The 18,425-nt window shown below is 42.4% G+C and overlaps 1 protein-coding gene across 1 annotated transcript in view; it reads left to right on the top strand.

The window, feature by feature from the left end:
• Window positions 1-361: 361 nt before the first annotated feature.
• The window catches only part of DBH (dopamine beta-hydroxylase), a 34,862-nt gene continuing 16,798 nt past the window's right edge, over window positions 362-18,425 (top strand). The window contains exons 1-5 of the mRNA XM_020981948.2: window positions 362-762; window positions 7,709-7,855; window positions 12,201-12,458; window positions 13,571-13,747; window positions 15,769-15,871. Of these exons, the coding sequence (XP_020837607.1) occupies window positions 379-762; window positions 7,709-7,855; window positions 12,201-12,458; window positions 13,571-13,747; window positions 15,769-15,871 (1,069 nt within the window). The 5' untranslated portion in view covers window positions 362-378. The remainder of the gene's footprint in view (window positions 763-7,708; window positions 7,856-12,200; window positions 12,459-13,570; window positions 13,748-15,768; window positions 15,872-18,425) is intronic.

The following is an 18,425-nucleotide window of genomic DNA, read 5'->3' as shown; positions in this document are numbered from 1 at the left end:
ATACATATGCGTGGAGACAAAGAGACAGAGAGATAGAGATGGAGAGAGATTACCCAAAATTTGGATGTCAGGGGTAAAGTTATATGTAACTCACAGCTAGACTTCAAAAGAAGCCCAGTTTGAGGGTAAGTAAGCAGTTTTCTGGTCTAGCCATTCAAGGATATTTAAGAGACAATGAAATCAATTCAGTCTAGTTTAATTCCCTCTGATGATGTCCATGCACCATTATAGTCAATTAAGGAAGGGTAGAGAATGAAAAGCGTTTAGCCTGGGGCAGGGTAATGGGGGGGGGTCACCAGGACAATTAAATTTCCCAGCAGGCAAATGTAATTACAAGACCCATCTCCCCCCTTTCCCCCTCATAGGACTAAGGCATAAATGACCACTGAGAGTCAGAGTTTGTGCACCAGAGTCATGCAAGCCCCTGGAAGCCACCACAGAAGAGCTTGGTGTCCCAGTCTCAAACTCCGAGAGGTGGCATCCATGTACTGCACCATGGTGGCCCTCTTCTTCATCATCCTGGTGGCAGCTTTGCAGGGCACAACTCCCCGAGAAAACCACTTCCCTTTCAAGGTCCCCCTGGACCCCAAGGGCATCCTGGAGTTGTCCTGGAATGTCAGCTATACAGAGGAGGTGATTTACTTCCAACTTCTAGTCAAGAAGCTAAAGTACGGGGTGATTTTTGGGATGTCTGACCGGGGTGAGTTTGACAATGCCGATCTAGTCGTGCTCTGGAGTGATGGAGAAAATTCCTATTTTGGGGTAAGTCTTGTCTTTCTATGCTTTTCCGCTGTCGGGTATCCAGTGATCCATCCCTTCCTCCTTTTAGTCTCCCCTTCGTTGTGATATAATCATATTAAAAGCAATAGGATGGCTTGCTCACAGCCCTTCTTTTAGCTTCTCAAGTTAGTCTGGTGAGAAAGTTCGTCTTCTCTTTGCTTTGACGGTGGCTATTTTTACAGACTTTGGCTCATCAGCAGAATGATGATGGAGAAACAAATAAGCAGCACACACACCCAACAACATATTCCTGTTAATTCATGGGCAACACATACATATTTAATCTAATACATGCACCCAAATGTGTGGCCTAGGAATTATGATTCCCATTTTACAGATGAGGAAACCGAGTCTCCAGAGGTCAAAGGGATTTGTCCAGCAGTGGTCCAATGGTGCCATAGGATGATCAGCTAAAGGATGTTTACCTTGGAAAATAGGAAATGTGAGGCAGAGGGATAGCCATGAAAGCTGTCTTCAAGCACGTCAAGGGCTGCTGTGTAGAAAGGATTAGACCTGACTGCTTGGACCCAGAGGGCAGAAATAGGTGGAAGCTGCAGAGGCAGATTTCATTTTGATAGAAAGAAAAGCTTTCTAAGCATTAGAGCTGTCCAAAAGTGAAATGGGCTGCCTTCGAAGGGAATGGGTTCCCTTTTGCTGTAGGTCTTCAAGTACAGGCTGAATGACCTGTATGGTACTGGAATTCCTTTGTCAGATATGAATTGGATGAGAGAACCCCTGAGTTTCCTTCTGCTGCTGAAATTCTTTCAATAGACAAAGCATAAAACACCCCAAACCCAACAAATACATACATACACACACACACACACACACACACACACACACACACACACACACAATGAGCAATGCTCCCTAAACCCAACACAGATAAATGATCTGTAATACCCCAGATAAGCACATGTACACCCAATACATAGTATATCCCAACTCTGACACACACAGACATGCAAACAGTGCAGACATATCTAATCCACAGGTGTGTGTGTATATATATATGTATATCACACACACACACACACACACACACACACTCATGGAGTCAGAAAGACTTGAGTCCAAATCCTTCTTGCAGAGACTAGCCTCAGTTTCCTCATCTGCAAAATGGCAATGATAATAGCACCTAATACTCACTGATAAGTTGTGAGAATCAAATGACATAACAAATGTAAAGTACTTTATAAACCTTCAAGTACTGTTTGAAAGCTTTCTATTATCAGTGTTGTTGTTCAATTGTGACTGGTTCTCGGTGACCCTGTGGACCAACTGTCTATGAAGTTTTTCTTGGCAAAGATACTAGAGTGATATGTCATTTCCTTCTCCAGTTTTATGTAGGCAGGGGTTAAGTGACTTGGCCAGGGTCACACAGCTGGTAAGTATTTGGGGTCAGATTTGAACACTGGTCTTCTGACTCCAGACCCAGCATTCCATCTACTGCACCATCTAGCTGCCTCAGCTATTACACAGACACAGACACACACACACACTAAAAAGCACATTTCAAACTCAACACAGGGTGTATATTGTGTGCACTGTGTATTGAGATATACATCTCAAAGACAAATGAGGCCTAAAGATCATCCATACTCTTGCCACTTATATGCCAACAAGGAGCATGGACAGTCCTAGATCAGGAATATTTGAAAGTCACCCAAACTTAAGTCAAAGAGCAGAGAACAGTGCAGAAATTCCCTTCCAGGTGAGCCATCCCTTCAACAAGTCCAACCAAAGTCCCAGGAAGCTTCCACAGGTCACCTGCCCTATTTAACTGGTCCTTGTAGCTTCATTTAAATGTTTCTTGCCATCTACCAGGCAAGTGAATAAGCAAAAGGAGTGGTTTTCAATGGTTTTAAAACCATCTCTTTCCACGAAAACACACTAGGGGAGTTTTAAAGCAAACCAGAGACAACTTAGCTTAGGAGTGAACTGAGGATAACTGACATTGGCCACTTTTCTAATGACAGCTTGGAAGGGTAGGTGTGAAACCTTGGGTTAGAGCAGGACAGAGCGGGCAAGGTGGGGCAGCTGTGGAGAGGGGCTATGGGGCTGGTGAAGGTGGAAACTGACTCCTCTTGTCCTCCCCCCACCCCCACCCTGGCAAAGCAGCAGGAACCCTGACTACCCCTCAGTCTGATGCTCTTTCAAAAGGCTCAGTGGGGCATGTGACAGATAATATGACAAGATTACTGTTCTCTTCCTGGCAGCTTTTCCCTCTCCTTGTCTCTTTCTGCTACTGTTAAAGAAGCCAAATCCACTTAACCTTTCTGCACACTCCGAGACTAATTTGCACAACAATTTCCCATTAAAACAAATGTCAGTCCTTTTATTTCCACCTTTAACAATAAATTCAGCAGAGGTATTCTAGGTCTTTTCTAAAGATTTTTTTTTTGCCTTTATTTAAAGTTAATCCCTTTGTATCTCAGCAACATGTCCTTGTGAAATTTTGAAAACAAAAAAGTTTTGTTTCCCTCTTTAAAAACAAGAAAATATGTTTTGGCCCCTGGATGTGTGATTTAAAAGCAAAACTGAAAGGCTGTGCCTGGGATATTCCTAAATGGGATTGTTTCCTTTGAACATGAAGGGCTCTGGTTTCTAGCATGGGGTCTTTATGATACACTTTCCCTGCACTCTGGGGCAGACGATAGCAACTGCCAACATACCGATGGGGGCCTTCGTTCAATATTCGTGCTTGAACTAGGGATGCATGGAAAGTGGGCCCCAGCATTACTCTAAATGAATATTAGAAAATTGCTGGAAAAAATAAAATTGCTACTGAACACAGTGCATAGGCACGCACTAAGACTAGACATACCCTTTTGACTTTAGAAGTCGACAAAACAGTAATCCTCCTGAGGAAAGCTCCTTGATACAGGCCCTTAGAATTCTATTCCTATAACCAGAGCCAGACCTCAGTAGGAACAGCAATCCCTCCTGTTTGCCCGTCACTTTATATATACTATCTCCTTTCCATCTTCTCTCATTCCCTTCTACAAATTCTAGCTCCTGGCTGTACTACCCTCCATTTCTTACTCTCTTCCTGTCCTCTCCCATCTCTTGGTCTTTGATCTCTTTATAACCTTTTGCTGAAATCTTATCTCCAACGCTATAAGCTGAAGCGCCTACCTTCCTTCAAGGTGTAAACAACCGAGTTACTGGGGTCATCTCCAGTTGTCCTGATCAATATGTGACCATTGGATCCAGATGGCTCGGGAAGAGGAAATGAGGCTGGTGACTTTGCACAGCCTTCCCTCACTTAAATCTAATTCACTGGCAAATCATGGCATCATCTTCCTGATGTCATGGTCCTCTTTGAGAACAAAGGACAAACCACACAACTGAGCTGTCATCTCCTCTGTGGAGGTTTCCCTTCTGAGTTCTCTCTGCCCTTGCCTCCCTACCTTAAGTGATGGTGCGATGAGTCTTTTGCCTGGATCCTTCCCTCTCCCTCCCGGTGTCCACCCCACCTCATCCCAAATAGATTGTGAGTTTCTTGGAAGCTTTGTGTCAGACCTAACTTTGTATTCCCTGCATAGGGGCAGCTAGGTGGTACAGCAGACAGAGCACTGGGCCTAGAGTCAGGAAGACCTGAGTTCACATCTGATCTCAGACACTTAATAGCAGTATGATTCTGGACAAGTCACTTACCTCTGTTTGCCTCAGTTTTCTTATCTGTAAAATGAGCTGGAGAAGGAAATGGCAAACCACTCCAGTATCTTTGCCAAGAAAACCCCAAATGGGGTCAACAAAGAGTCAGACACAACTGAAAAACAACAACAATTTCCTGCATAGTGTCTTGCACACAGTAGGTTCATTAATCTGAAGCTGGAAGGATCCTCAAAGGACACCAAGTCAGAGGTCCCATACTGGGGATTCCTTTTGTATTTGGGCTCAACTAGATGGTCCAACTCTCAAATTCTGTTCCTCTCCAAGCCCATTATATATAGTCTAACCCTCTTGTTTTACAGATGAGGGAAGCAAAGTCTCAGGAGATTAGGGGTTTTGCTAAAGGTTTCCCAGATAGTAAGTGTAAGTGGTAGGCTTTGAACCCAGGCCCGCTGATTTCAGAGCCATCTCACCCTACTTGTAATGGTCAGTTTAATTGCACTGAGATGAAATGAAGGCTGATAAAGAAAGTCTCTTTACTGATGGAGTGCTGGGCGTTATGATGGAACTTAGGGAGATATTTCAGGCAAGGAGAGTTTTCAGGGCCCTCTCCAATAACACCACACAGGTAGCCCTCTAACAATAATATGAATAGGGACTTATGATTTCGTTGTTGTGGAGAATTCCAAGAGGAGGAAATACCTTCTATGAATGTAGGTCAGCTCCTAACCCTAACCCTAAATGCATCTTATATTCATAAGAGAGCTGCCTAGATCAGAGGTGTTAAACATGCTGCTCTCCCTAGTGCAGCCTGAATCAGAGGAAGATGCAACTGGGAAATGTTGAACAGAATAAATAGAAGTATGATGAAACATAGATAATAATAATATGTGGTTTTCTAAATCAATATGCAGCCTACACAGATCCTTATGTACTGTTTAGTCGCCTCCATTTCCATTTGAATTTGGCACTCCAGCCTAGAGCACTGAGAGATCATATGACTTGTCCAGGTCACACAGCCAGCATGTGTCTCAGGCAGAACACCTCTATCTACTATGCCAAGCTGTCTTTTGATGATAATAGTAACAACAACATGTATAGAAACAGATATAATATAGTAATAACATACGTGTGTATGTTATATGTACATGTCATAATAACAGTATTAACATATTTCACATGTACATTTCCCGCTGTTCAGTCATTTTCAGTTTGTCTGACTGTTCATGACCCTATTGGGGGTTTTCTTGGCAAAGATACTGGAGTGATTTCCCTTTTCCTTCTCCAGCTCATTTTACAGATAAGAAACTGAGGCAAATAGGGTTAAGTGACTTGCCCAGGGTGACATACCTAATAAGTATCTGGTGCTGGATTTGAATTCACAAAGATGAGTCTTTTTGACTCCAGGCCCAGCATTCTATCCACTGATAGTAGATAGAGAACTGTCCTTGGAGGCAGGAAGATCCAGTTTCAAGCTCTGCCCTAACACATCCTGCCTATGTGACCCTGGACAATATGATCTCTCAGTACTCTAGGACAATGGCCTCATTTTATATAAATATGTATGTGTGTATGCATGTGTGTGTATACATATATATATAAATATTATGTATATATGTATGTATGCATTTAAACTTTAAAAAGGGGGGGAAGAATCTTTAGAAATTTCAGAAAAAAAAAAGATTTTAGCTAAAAACATTCTAGAATGCCTTAGTTGAATTTATTGTTAAAGGAGGAAAGAAATGGCCTGGACCTGACATTTGCTTTAATAGGAAATTTTTGTGCAAATTAATCTTAAAGTATATTCATTATATATATATATATATGTATATATATATATACACACACACACACATATATGTAGAGATGTACATATACAAATATATACACGCATGTGTGTGTATATGTATAAACTTACATTATATGCACATATATACATGTGTGTAAACATATATATACACACACACATACATATATACACACACACACACATATATATATATATATATATATATATAATTCCCCAAAGTCTTAGTGCAATTTAGGCTTTAATCGGCTTAAAACTACACTAAGACCTTTGGTATGCTCTTTAACCTTTGTGAAGAACTTCACATCCGTCATCTCATTTGAGACCCTTTGAGGCAGATATTACAATCCTCTTTTCTTGGATGAGAGAACTGATGCTCAGAATAGCTAAATGACTTACCTGTGGCCACAAAACTATTAAGGACGAGGGTTGAGAATGAAACGGAGGTTTTCCTGGCTTCAGATACAACCTTCTACCCACTACAACGTGCTGCCCCGCAGAGAATGCTGCTGTGCAAAAAGCATGAACCTGGAGTAAGGACACTGGGGTTCTAGCCCTGCTTCTGGCATAAACTCCCACTGTGAGACCTTAGACAGAGTAACCACTTCTCTCTGAGTCTCAGGCTCTTCATCTGTAAAACAGAGGAATTTAATCTAATGGCATCTAAGGCCACTTTAGTAAGCAGATACTTATTAGCTATCTGACCCTGGGCAAGTCATCTAACCCTGTTTGCCTCAGTTTCTTTCTTTCTTTCTTTCTTTCTTTCTTTCTTTCTTTCTTTCTTTCTTTCTTTCTTTCTTTCTTTCTTTCTTTCTTTCTTTCTTTCTTTCTTCTTTCTTCTCTTTCTCTCTCTCTCTCTCTCTCTTTCTTTCTTTCTTTCTTTCTGGCAATTAGTGTTAAGTGACTTGTCCAGGGTCACACAGCTAGTAAGTGTCAAGCATTTAGTCTGAGGCTGGATTTGAACTCAGGTCCTCCTGACTCCAGGGCTGGTGCTCTATCCACTGAGCCACCTAGCTGCCCCTATGCCTCAGTTTCTTCATCTGTAAAATGAGCTGGAGAAGGAAATGGCAAATCACTCCAGTATCTCTGCCAAAAAAAACCCCAAGTGGGGTCAGGAAGAGTCTGACACGACTGAATGACTAAACAACAGCAACAAGAGGTCCCCTTTAAGCACTAGAATGCTCAGGCGCCGTACTTGTGAGTCCTGCTAGAATACTAATCACAGCAGCGCTTGAAAGTTTGCATTTTTACAATATTGTCTCATTTGATCCCTACAACAACCCGGAAGGTAGGTGCTGTTAGTATCCCCATTTTTTCGTCCAGGAAACTGAGACAGACAAAGGTCAAGCGTCTTGCTCAGGCTTCCACAGCTGGCCAGCGTTGGAGGCTGGTTTTGAACTCGGGTCTTTCTGACCCCAGGTCTAGCGCTCTATACGCCACACCACCTCGCTGCCTCTTATTTCCAAGGCGGTCCCTGTTTTCTGACTGTGCTTGTTTTGGCAGGATGCGTGGAGTGATGCAAAGGAGCGGATCCATCTTGATTCCCAACAGGATTACCAGCTTTTGAAGGCTCAGAAGACTTCTGGGGGACTCTTCCTTCTTTTTAAGAGGCCCTTCAGCACCTGTGACCCTAGAGATTATCTCATTGAGGTGAGAAAGGCCTCTCTCTGCAAAGGAAAGATGTGGTTGGGCATGAAAATCTGAGCCTCACCTTATACTTTTACCCCTGCCTCAGAATGATGATTGTGCCTGGATGCCTAGTCAGAGTATTGCTGCTAGTGGAGTTTTCATTAGCTCTCTTCTTGGGCAGGCGAGAAGTTGATTACAGATTTGAGGAAACCTCCTGGGGAACTCTCCTTCCCAACCATAGGAAGATGGCAGCCCAGAGACAATGGAGAGGGTTGCGAGGTGGCCCAGCCAGAGTTCATCAATATGATAGGGTTGGAGGGCATTTTTTTGTAAAAACAACTCTTCACATTGACTCATAACATTGGTCGCTGTGGTCTGGCAGAGAAGTTCCTTACCTAGAGGTCTTTTACCATATCCATGTAAGCCCAATTGCTTCCAGAGCAAGGTTCTAGAGCAGGGGTAGGGAACCTGTAGCTTCGAGGCCGCATGTGGCCCTCTAGATCCTCAAGTGCAGCCCTTTGACTGAATCCAAACTTCACAGAACAAATCCCCTTAATAAAAGGATTTGTTCTGTAAAACCTGGACTCAATCAAAAGGCCTAGAAGACCACATGTGGCCTCGAGGCTGCAGATTCGCCACCCCATTCTAGAGCCTTTGTTTGTCCTTCAAGTCCTTCCCCAGTGAGCCATATTTAATTCTCCTGCCCTCCCTATGTTTTGTTCTCTAATCAAACTGTTTTACATTCTGACCTTCTGAACACCACCCCAAGCTTTCTCACCTCCCTGCAGGCTGTGTCCATGAGCCTGGAATGCTTTCCCTCCCTCCCCTCTATGACTGCTGCATACCTATCCTTTCCAATAGTGCCTCCTTCATAAAGCCTTCCCTCCTTTCCTGGGTTGATAATGGCTTTCTCCTAGACCTCACATAATACTCTACACTCCTCTCCTCCACTTATCAGGTAATATTGGCTATTACAATCATCTGAGTTTCTGTCTTAGCTCTGTTCTAGTCTATAAGTTTCATGAGGTCAGGGATCTTGTCTAATCTAAATTTCATACTTAATCCAATGGCCAGTCCAGTGCTAGGCACACAATGCAGGCTTAACAAAATGTTCATTGAATGAATGCATGTGGTCACCAAAGTAGTTATCTTCTGTCTCCTTCTATTCTCCCCTCCTCTCCCCCCCCGTTCTCTAAACACACCCAGTTATAGAGGAGGAACATGTCCTGTTTTGTTTTCATAGGATATTAGGATAATAGATTAGAGCTGGAAGGGCCTTCAGAGGTCATCCAATACAACCTCTTCATTTTGTGGATTAAGTGACTTGACCAAAGATACCCAGTAAGTGATGGGGCAGGATTTGAACCCAGGTCCTTTGGCTTCAGATCCAGTGTTCTTTCCATTATAACATAATTTAACTCAACATTATTGAATTCCATCTCTGATACACATAGTGGGAAGTTTCATCTCCTCTCCTCCCCTCCCCTCCCATCTCCTCTCTTCTCTCCTCTCCTTGAAAGCACTTGTGACCTCTTTAAGCTCAGTTCTATTCTTTCCTACCCCATCCTATCTTCTCCCAACCTATCCTGTCCTATCCCATCTTAACCTGTGTATTATTATATTCTATAATGTAGGCAGCAGTGTGGTGGATAGCGTGTTATTTTAGACTTGGGATCAGGAATTCAATTCAATTCATTTCAATAAGCACTTATTAAGAGCCTATGGTATGCCAAAGCAAGAGACATAAAGGCAAAACCACAATATTTCCTGCCCTTAAGAAGCTTAAGGATTCTACTGGGGAGAACAAGAGAAAACACAGATAATTAAAGCCAAAACATATAAGAAGTAAATACAAAATAATGATGATAAAGAGGAAGAGCTGGGTTCAAATCCTGTCTCTGACATTTATTGGCTGTATGATATCTATGTGACTCAAGCAACTCCCTAGGACTTAGCCTTTAACCGACAAGCTGTAATCCGTATTGCTAGAAAGAACTCCTGACAATGATCAATCAATCAATCAACCTTTAGTAAGCACCTACTGTGTGTCAGGCACTGTATGAGGTGCAGGGGATATGATTACAAAAAATGACACAATCCCCACTCAAAATCAGGTTATATTCTCTTGATGATGATATCACTAATCCTTTGGATATTTACATGTATTCCATATTGCATTCTAATCCTCGTATATGTATGTGTTGTATGTCTCTGGGTAGATTGAAAGAGCCACTCAGACAAGGGCTGTCTTAATTACTTTCGTAAGTCCTCCAGTGCCCAGAAAAAGGCTCTGCACATAACAGGTGTTGAGTAAGTGGTTGTTGAAGAAATGAGCACCTACTATGTGTAGGTCTCTGTGACAGGGACACAGAGAGAAATAAGACATGGTCACTGATTTCAAGGACGTCATAGCATAATAGTGAGATAAGGAACATACCCCAAATGACTAGGATATGAAACAGTATGCGATAAGCAAGTAGAAGTGTGAATGAAATGCCATGGGAGTTCAGAGGAAGAGATATCAGTTCCAACAAATGAGGGATAATGAGGGGAGCGTAGAAACTTCATGGAAAATGGACCAGCCCTTGAAGGGTAGGTAGAATTTCAACAGGTGGGGATTGACTGGGTGGTCAGGGAGGGTATTGTCATTACAGGAAATAGCATTAACTAGACTATTTGCTCAGTTGTGTCTGAATCTTTGTGACCCCATTTGGAGTTTTCTTGTAAGAGATAGTGGATTGCTGTGCCATTTCCTTCTCCAGCTCATTTGAGGAAACTGAGGCAAACAGGGTTAAGTGACATGCCCAGGGCCACACAGCTAGGAAGTGTCTGAGGTCAGATTTGAACTCAGGAAGATGAGTCTTCCTGACTCTAGGCCAGGTGCTCTATCCACTGTGCCACTCAGCTGCCCACAGCTAAGCCCAGTGGTAGACAAAAGGTGGTATGAGTTCAGGAAAATGTGAGTAATCCATTTTTCTTGGAGACTAAGGTGTGTGAAAGGGAATAATGGGAGATAAAGTAGGCAAATACACAGAATTTACTAAAATACATTGATGTAATTTCTAAGCAATGCCTTGAATATAACAGCCCTGCTTTTGCTATTCTGAGCAAAATGATAAAAAGTGATCTTCAGTTCTCACTCTGGCTGAGCGTCAGGGTCTCTCTCTCTGTCCACCTCTCCATCTTTGTCTCTGTCTCTCCTTTTTTCCTCCCACACCAGCAGCTCAGACAGTTGCTCCAAGGCTGCAAAAGAAAGGCAGTGAAAATTCAGAATAAGTTCATAGGCTTGTTAGTCTAGAGCCGAAAGGGACCTCAGAATTCGTCTAATCCAACCCCCTCCTCTTAGAGGTGAGCACACTGAAGCCCAGGGAGGTTTAACGACTTGCCCAAAGTCATACAAGTAGTAAGTATCAGAGGTGTGATTTGAACCCAGACCCTCTTAGTGCAGAGCCAATTCTCTTTCCGATGTACTTTCAGTTCAATGAAATATTTTTACTACATGCTGTAATACATAGACGCATGAGAAAATGAAAAGATCCAGTCACTGCCCTTTGGGAGATTACCAGCCAATAACTCACTCTGAGCCCTATTCCTGTTCCCATCTGGTTCTTTATTTCCCATATTGTAAAATGAAAAGGGTCTGATTAAGTGATCTGTAAGATCTCATCTATTTCATTCAATGGGATAATATAGTTGGGGAGATAAGATTTACTCACATAGAATAATTGGAGGCCAGCACAAAGACAGACTATACTGTATATTTGCCATAGACAGTGAGTGTTAGAGGAAGGGATGTCACCCCAGGCCTTGCTCATGCCAGCCCATTCAGATTGGCATCTACTTCTTTAGAAAGCCAGGAACCATGAATGTTCCAAGTAGGTCATACTCAGGGTTGTGAGACAGTTGTGAGGGTGAGGAGGATGGTGAACATGATCCAGTCACATAGGTAGACAGAATAGCCAATCAAGGTCAGATGGGTCAGTCAGTTAATAAACATTTATTAAGTGCCTACTATGTGCCAGGTTTTGTGTTAAATGATGAGAATAGGAATACAAAAAAGAGAGTCTTTGCCCTTGAGGAACTTACAGTCTAATAGGGAAAGACAATGCACAAAAGGAAGAGGGGAGTTGGGGGAGGAAGAAGAAAGGGGAATTGGACATGATGGAGACTTCTGGAAGAGTGCAGTGGGGTGAGAAATGAAGGGATGACTGGTCTGGGTGCCATGCCTAAATGGAGGTTCTGGGAGGGGTTCTCCATTTTCTTAAGTCAGAGGGAAGGATCCCAAGGGCCGGGTACTAATGAGGTGTGCGATCCTGGGCTGAAATGAGTGTACCTGTGACACTGGCATTCTGTGTTTCCGTGGCAGGATGGCACCACACACTTGGTGTATGGGTTTCTTGATGAGCCATCCCCGTCCCTGGAGGCCATCAACACATCTGCCATTCAGAAGGGGCTTCAACGAGTACAACTTCTGAAGCCTAACATCTCCATCCCTGAAATGCCTCTTGATCTGAACACCATGGAAATAAGAGCCCCAGATGTAATAATTCCCAACCAAGAAACAACATACTGGTGCTACATAGCAGAACTCCCAGATCACTTTTCTCGGCATCATATTGTCATGGTAAGGAAGGGAAGGGGTATGGTGCCCTCAACAATTGTCCATTGGTCTCCAAGACAGGCATCCATGATCTTCGCCCTGGATCTTTACAATCCCCCTCCCAACCCCTCCCATAATCTCCTAAAGGAAGATAGACAAGTTATCTTTTCCCCCTAGACCTCATCTATAAAATGAGAAGAATTCATCTTTGTTTTGCTATTTCTCTTGCTGCACATTGAGAGAATATGGATATAGGCATTCAAAATCCGTCAAGAAAGATAAACTTACTTTTTTTTAAAACAAAAAGCAGCTTAGAGTGTATTATTTTGAGTGGTATAGTCAGTCAATAAGCATTTATTAAATGCCTATCATGTCCCAGGCAGTGTGCTAAGTGCTGGGGATACAAGGAAAGGTAAAAGACAGTCCCTTCTCTCAAGGAGCTCACAGTCTAATAGGGGAGACAACATGCAAATAACTATATTCAGACAAGTCATATACAGGATAAATTATACAAGATACACACAAATAACTATCTACAAAGAAGCTATCGGAGGATAAATGTACAGGCTGATCAAGAAGAGGGAAGGCATTAGAATGAAAGGGAATCAGGAAAGACTTTTCATAGAAAATGGGATTTTAGCATAGAGCATGATAACCTAGAGATGGGTAATAAACTAAGAGGTTTCTGGCTAATATTTCCAAGGCAATGAGTCCTGCCTGGGACCTGACCCCTAGGCTAGCTGCTGCTCTGATCAGACTAGGTGACTAGTTCTGTAGACTTACAATCATCCCTTGGGTAGAAATTGAAGATTCTCTGCTCACTCTCTCACCTGCATGCAAGAGTCAGAGTTCACCTTTGCCATGGAAGGCCCCTTGGATACCAGTGCATGCTCCAGGGATTGCAGGCCAACCAGGGAAGTCTTGAACTCAGATGTCCAGCTATGACTCCCCTGTTTTGGAAGTGTTTAGGGTCCTGAGGCAATGCCAGGAGTGACACTTGTCTAAGAGATCTCTATTCTTCAGGGAAGGCAAAACCAGTCTCAGAGAAAGGGGCTTGGGTCGAGGGTGGAGGAGGGTCAGGAATAGTGAAGTTACACAGTGACTCATCATGTCCATTCTCTGAATGATCTCTGCAGTATGAGCCCATCATCACCAAGGGCAACGAAGCCCTCGTCCACCACATGGAGGTCTTTCAGTGTGCTGCGGAGTTTGAGACCTTCCCACACTTCAACGGGCCCTGTGATTCAAAGATGAAACCTGAACGGCTGAACTACTGCAGACACGTCTTGGCTGCCTGGGCCTTAGGAGCCAAGGTGCGTGAGGAGATTGGTTGTGATAATGATTAACTCGCACTTCATCTTAAGGTTTCTTCCTCCCCCTCCCCACCCCAATTTTATAATTTTCTCACCAATAATCATAATAATAACAATAGTAATACAGCAACTTACATTTAGAACTCTGCACATATATCATCTGATTTAGTCCTTACCATGTTGTTGTGACGAAGATATTACAGGGATTATTGTTGTTGTTGTTATTGTTATCCCCATGAATGAATGAATGAATGAATGAATGAATGAATGAAAGAAAAAGTCTTTATTAAGCATTTGTCATATGCCAAGCATCACGTGAAATGTTTATTAAGCTTAAATGTTTTTTTCATTCCTTTACTCATTTTATTGATGAGCAATCTAAGACACAGAGAGACTTGGGGTACTTGAGGACAGAACTAAAAGGGACCTTGGGAGTAATTTAGTTCAATCCTCTCGTTTTATTGTGAGGAAATCAAATCCCAGAGATCTTTAATGGTTTTCCCAAGTTGACACAGGTAGTAAATGAAAGTGGTGGGATTTGAACCCAAATTACCTGACTTCAAATCCATTGACTAACTTGTGATCACTCACCTACTAAGAGGCAGAGCCAGAATTTGAACTCAGGTCTTTTTTCTTGCTTTCTCTCTCTCTCTCTCTCTCTCTCTCTCTCTCTCTTCTTTCCTTCCTTCCTTCCTTCCTTCCTTTCTTTCTTTCTTTCTTTTGTTCTTTTTCTTTCTTTCTTTCTTGCTTTCTTTCTTTCTTTCTTCCTTCCTTCCTCCTCCTTCCTTCCTTCCTTCCTCCCTTCCTCCCTTCCTCCCTTTCTTTCTTTCTTTCTTTCTTTCTTTCTCTTTCTTTCTTCCTTCCTTCCTTCCTTTCCTTCCTTCCTTCCTTCCTTCCTTCCTTCCTTCCTTCCTTCCTTCCTTTCTTTCTTTCTTTCTTTCTTTCTTTCTTTCTTTCTTTCTTTCTTTCTTTCTTTCTTTCTTTCTTTCTTTCTTTCTTCCTTTCTCTCTTTCTTTTTTTTCTTTTTTACTTCAGATAAGGAAAAGGGTAAGCCCAACAAGCAAGGGAGAGGGTAGGCTCAATAAAGTAAAGGGAGGGCCAGTAGTAATGGGTGGTTTCAATCAACCAGTCAACAAGCATTTTTTAAACACCTACTCTTTCTGGAGGCACTGTGCTAGATGCTGGGAATAAAAATACGAAGAATGAACCAGTCTCTTAAGGAGATTACATTCTAGGGGGAGGAGACAAGAGGAGGAAGATTGGAAGAAGTTTGAAAAGTATCCAAAGGTTCTCTTGTCTGTATCACTAGTTTGTGTGCTTCTAATTTTACCATTCCTTTGGTTCATGGAGCCCTTTGGTCTTAAAAATGCAGTTTTTCTTGCTTCCTTTTTTGCTAATTTTACTGTTTCATGTGTATTAATTAGTCTTGTCTCCTTAATATGGAGACAGGGACCCCATTTGATATGTGTTTATATTCCACTTTAGGGCCTAGTACAGTGCTAAGCATGTGGTTGCTGCTTGTTGACTGAATGAATGGGAAAAACAAATAGACTATGGGGCACCTGAGGACAGAGACTATGTCTTCTTCATCTATATATTCCCCATAGCGCTATGGATCATAGTGCCTTATATATGGTAGCCCAGCCACACACATGAGACTAAATGGGAGAAGTAACAGCTGTCTACTTTGCAACTTAGCTGAAGGCTGCCCTGCATAGGGGCGTGGGAGGGTGTGCTTGGGGAGGGAAGACTCATTATGGTCTCCAGGTTCCTGTGTCTAAGTTTCTATCTATGCATGGGATGGGTAACAGAACTGTTGTTCAATGTGGGTAGAAATCACCCTACTTTCAGAAGACTCCCTCAATTCTCACCTCCCCCTGTGCGTTTGGACTCCACGGAATTCAGAAGCTAAATAGAGTGGGATGGCTCATGGACCGAATTCTGGAGTTCTTTGTAATTACGTGTGAGTCTATTTTGCTCATCATTTGGTGCTGTATTCAATCTCCTCTTCAATCTTACAGGCATTTTACTACCCAGAGGAAGCCGGTCTTGCTTTTGGAGGCCCCGGATCTTCAAAATATCTCCGCCTGGAGGTTCACTATCACAACCCTCTTGAGATGAAAGGTCAGTGTGTGGGTCTGTGCTATTTACAGAACTTGTGCCTTTCCAGGACGCAGTTTTTTTAATTCTCTAATGTCATCCTTTCTCCTCTTAGTTAAGCAGGTTGAATCAATACATTTTTTCCTTACTTTCTCTTATGATGGGTGATGGGGGAAGTCAGAGCTGACCTAGAATTGGCTATTTCAATGCAACTCAATCTCAGGACTTAGTCGTGCCCTTAAAAGTTTGATCACACTAAAAACAAAGTTAGCACCCAACACCTTTCCCCCCTTTTTCACTTTGTGGTATCAACCATAACTCTAAGATATCTTTAGGTTGTTATTTGTAAAGAAGTTCAAAAACTGCTCAGAAAGGCACCAAACATCTGTGGTACAACAGGACTGAAATATAAACTGTCAACACTAGAAGACTAGTTTTGAAGTGGGATGTTAGTCCTAACAGAACAGTGGACTTCGGCAGCACCAACTGTGTTTTTCCTATAAACGCCCACTTGCTATAGCTCCATTATACCCATATATAGATGATGGAGAAATGTGATGCTCTCAGAGATGATGCAATGCTAGGGCCAGACAATGGTCACAGCCAACAGTAGAATGTGTGCAGTCCCTGCTAAGTATCTTGCTCTAACCATAGGAAATAACACCTCCAAAATGGGCACCCATGGTTTTGGAAAAAAGAGTTAGCAAGTTCCTCCTATTCCCCATATGCCTATGCATGCCATCTCCTTCTCTCCTCATCTATAGATCCAAAGGACCCTGGAGTTGGAAGGGGTCTTTAATCCAACACCCTGATTTTACAGATGTGGAAACTCAGCTCCAATCTGTCTTCCACATAGATCATGTTACTCTGTTGCTCAAAGACCTTCGATGACTTCCTGTTGTTGACAGGATAAAATCCAAACTGTCAAACTGACATTTAAAGCTCCCTGCAATCTGACTCTACTTTGTTTTTCCAGTCTTATCTGCTGCTTTGAATTGCTATATTATCTCCTGATACTTCCTGGTTTGGACTCAATAGTTGTCATTTTTTAATTTTGCTTGTCTCCATTTGGGGTTTTCTTGGCAAAGGTATTGGAGTGGTTCACCTTTTCATTCTCCAGATAATTTTATGCATGAGGAAACTGAGGCAAACAGGGTTAACTGACTTGATCAGGCTCACACAGCTAGTAAGTATCTGAGGCCAGATTTGAACTCAGGAAGAGGAGTCTTTCTAACTCCTGGCCTGGCACTACCACTGAACCACTTCATTGCTTCCAGTCAAACCAAACTATTGGTTGTTCCCCAAACGTGCTCCCTGCTTTCCCATTTCCACATCTTTACTCATGATGGCCCTTCTGTTTAGAATGTTTTCCTTCTGCCTCTGATAAAATCTTACCCATTACTTCAAGGACCAGCTTAAATGACAATTTATCCATGAAACCTACATTGATCTTTCCTGCCTCCCTCTATAACTGACTGGGATCTCTCTCTCTTCATCACACTCCTTCTCTCTCCTATGGCACTCATCACGATCTCTCTTGTATTATCATTGTGTACCTATCATTCCCCTACTGGACTCTAAGCCCCTTAAAGGACAGTAGCTGATCTAATTTATCTCTGTATTCCTCTCCAATCTTTATGCTTCAACTGAATTCAACAAATGCTTATTAAATACCTACTATGTGCTGGGCACTGTGCTTAGCCCTGGGAATACAAAGATTTTTTTAAAGTCTCTTCTTTTAAAGAGGTCACAATTTAATAGAAGGATATGACATACACACATATGAAGAGGATACAAGAAGAGCGTGATAGTACAAAGAAGAGATTCCAAAAGGTGACTGTACTAAAGAAAGCTCTCTAAGGAGCTTGCTGGTATCACCAAGTTTGGTAGATGATGCAACTCTTAGGCTCTCCCCTACAGGTATCTATATTAGAATAATGGGTGCGGGGAAACCAAAAGCCTTCGAGATCCAAAGCAATCAATTGCTAATAGTGGGAATTTTGTGCAATTAGGCAGTAGAAGAGATAACAAAATTGGGAAGGGACCTTTGACTATTGGACATCAGGCCTACAATGTACATAGAATGTCAGAACTATGTATGTAAGGGTTACAAAGGGCCTTAGAACATAGAATGTTTGCTATAGAAAGTATTCTAGGTATTGCCTGGCTCAGCCTACTCATTTTACAGAGAAGAAAACTGAGACCAACAGAGGCAAATGACTTGTCTAATGTTACATGGGAATTAAATGGCAGAACTGTGATTCAAAGAATAGTTATTTTTGTGCTGATTTGGGATGTCTCCAAGTTTCTGTCCATTCCCCAGGCCTATTGGTGTTTGTGTTATCTTCCTCAGGTTGGGCACCTTGTCTGTGGAACTTGTTTCATAGGGAGGTATGACATGGGCAGTTATGGGGGTCTATTCAAGCCATTATCTATGACACACAATTCCAAGCCATGGAGAGTTTGAGGGGGGGGAGATACAGAGACAAATTAAGAAAGGGTCCCTAACCCCCAAGAGGAAAAGGGGACAACAGTATTAATCACTGATACAAGGTTGAATATATGAATACAATATCCT

This window comes from Phascolarctos cinereus, unplaced genomic scaffold, assembly GCF_003287225.1.
Source record: "Phascolarctos cinereus isolate Bilbo 61053 unplaced genomic scaffold, phaCin_HiC Scaffold_2;HRSCAF=192, whole genome shotgun sequence".
In the NCBI taxonomy this organism is placed as follows: domain Eukaryota; kingdom Metazoa; phylum Chordata; class Mammalia; order Diprotodontia; family Phascolarctidae; genus Phascolarctos; species Phascolarctos cinereus.
Note: the sequence above shows the minus strand (reverse complement) of the source record. Positions and strands in the feature narration are given on the sequence as shown.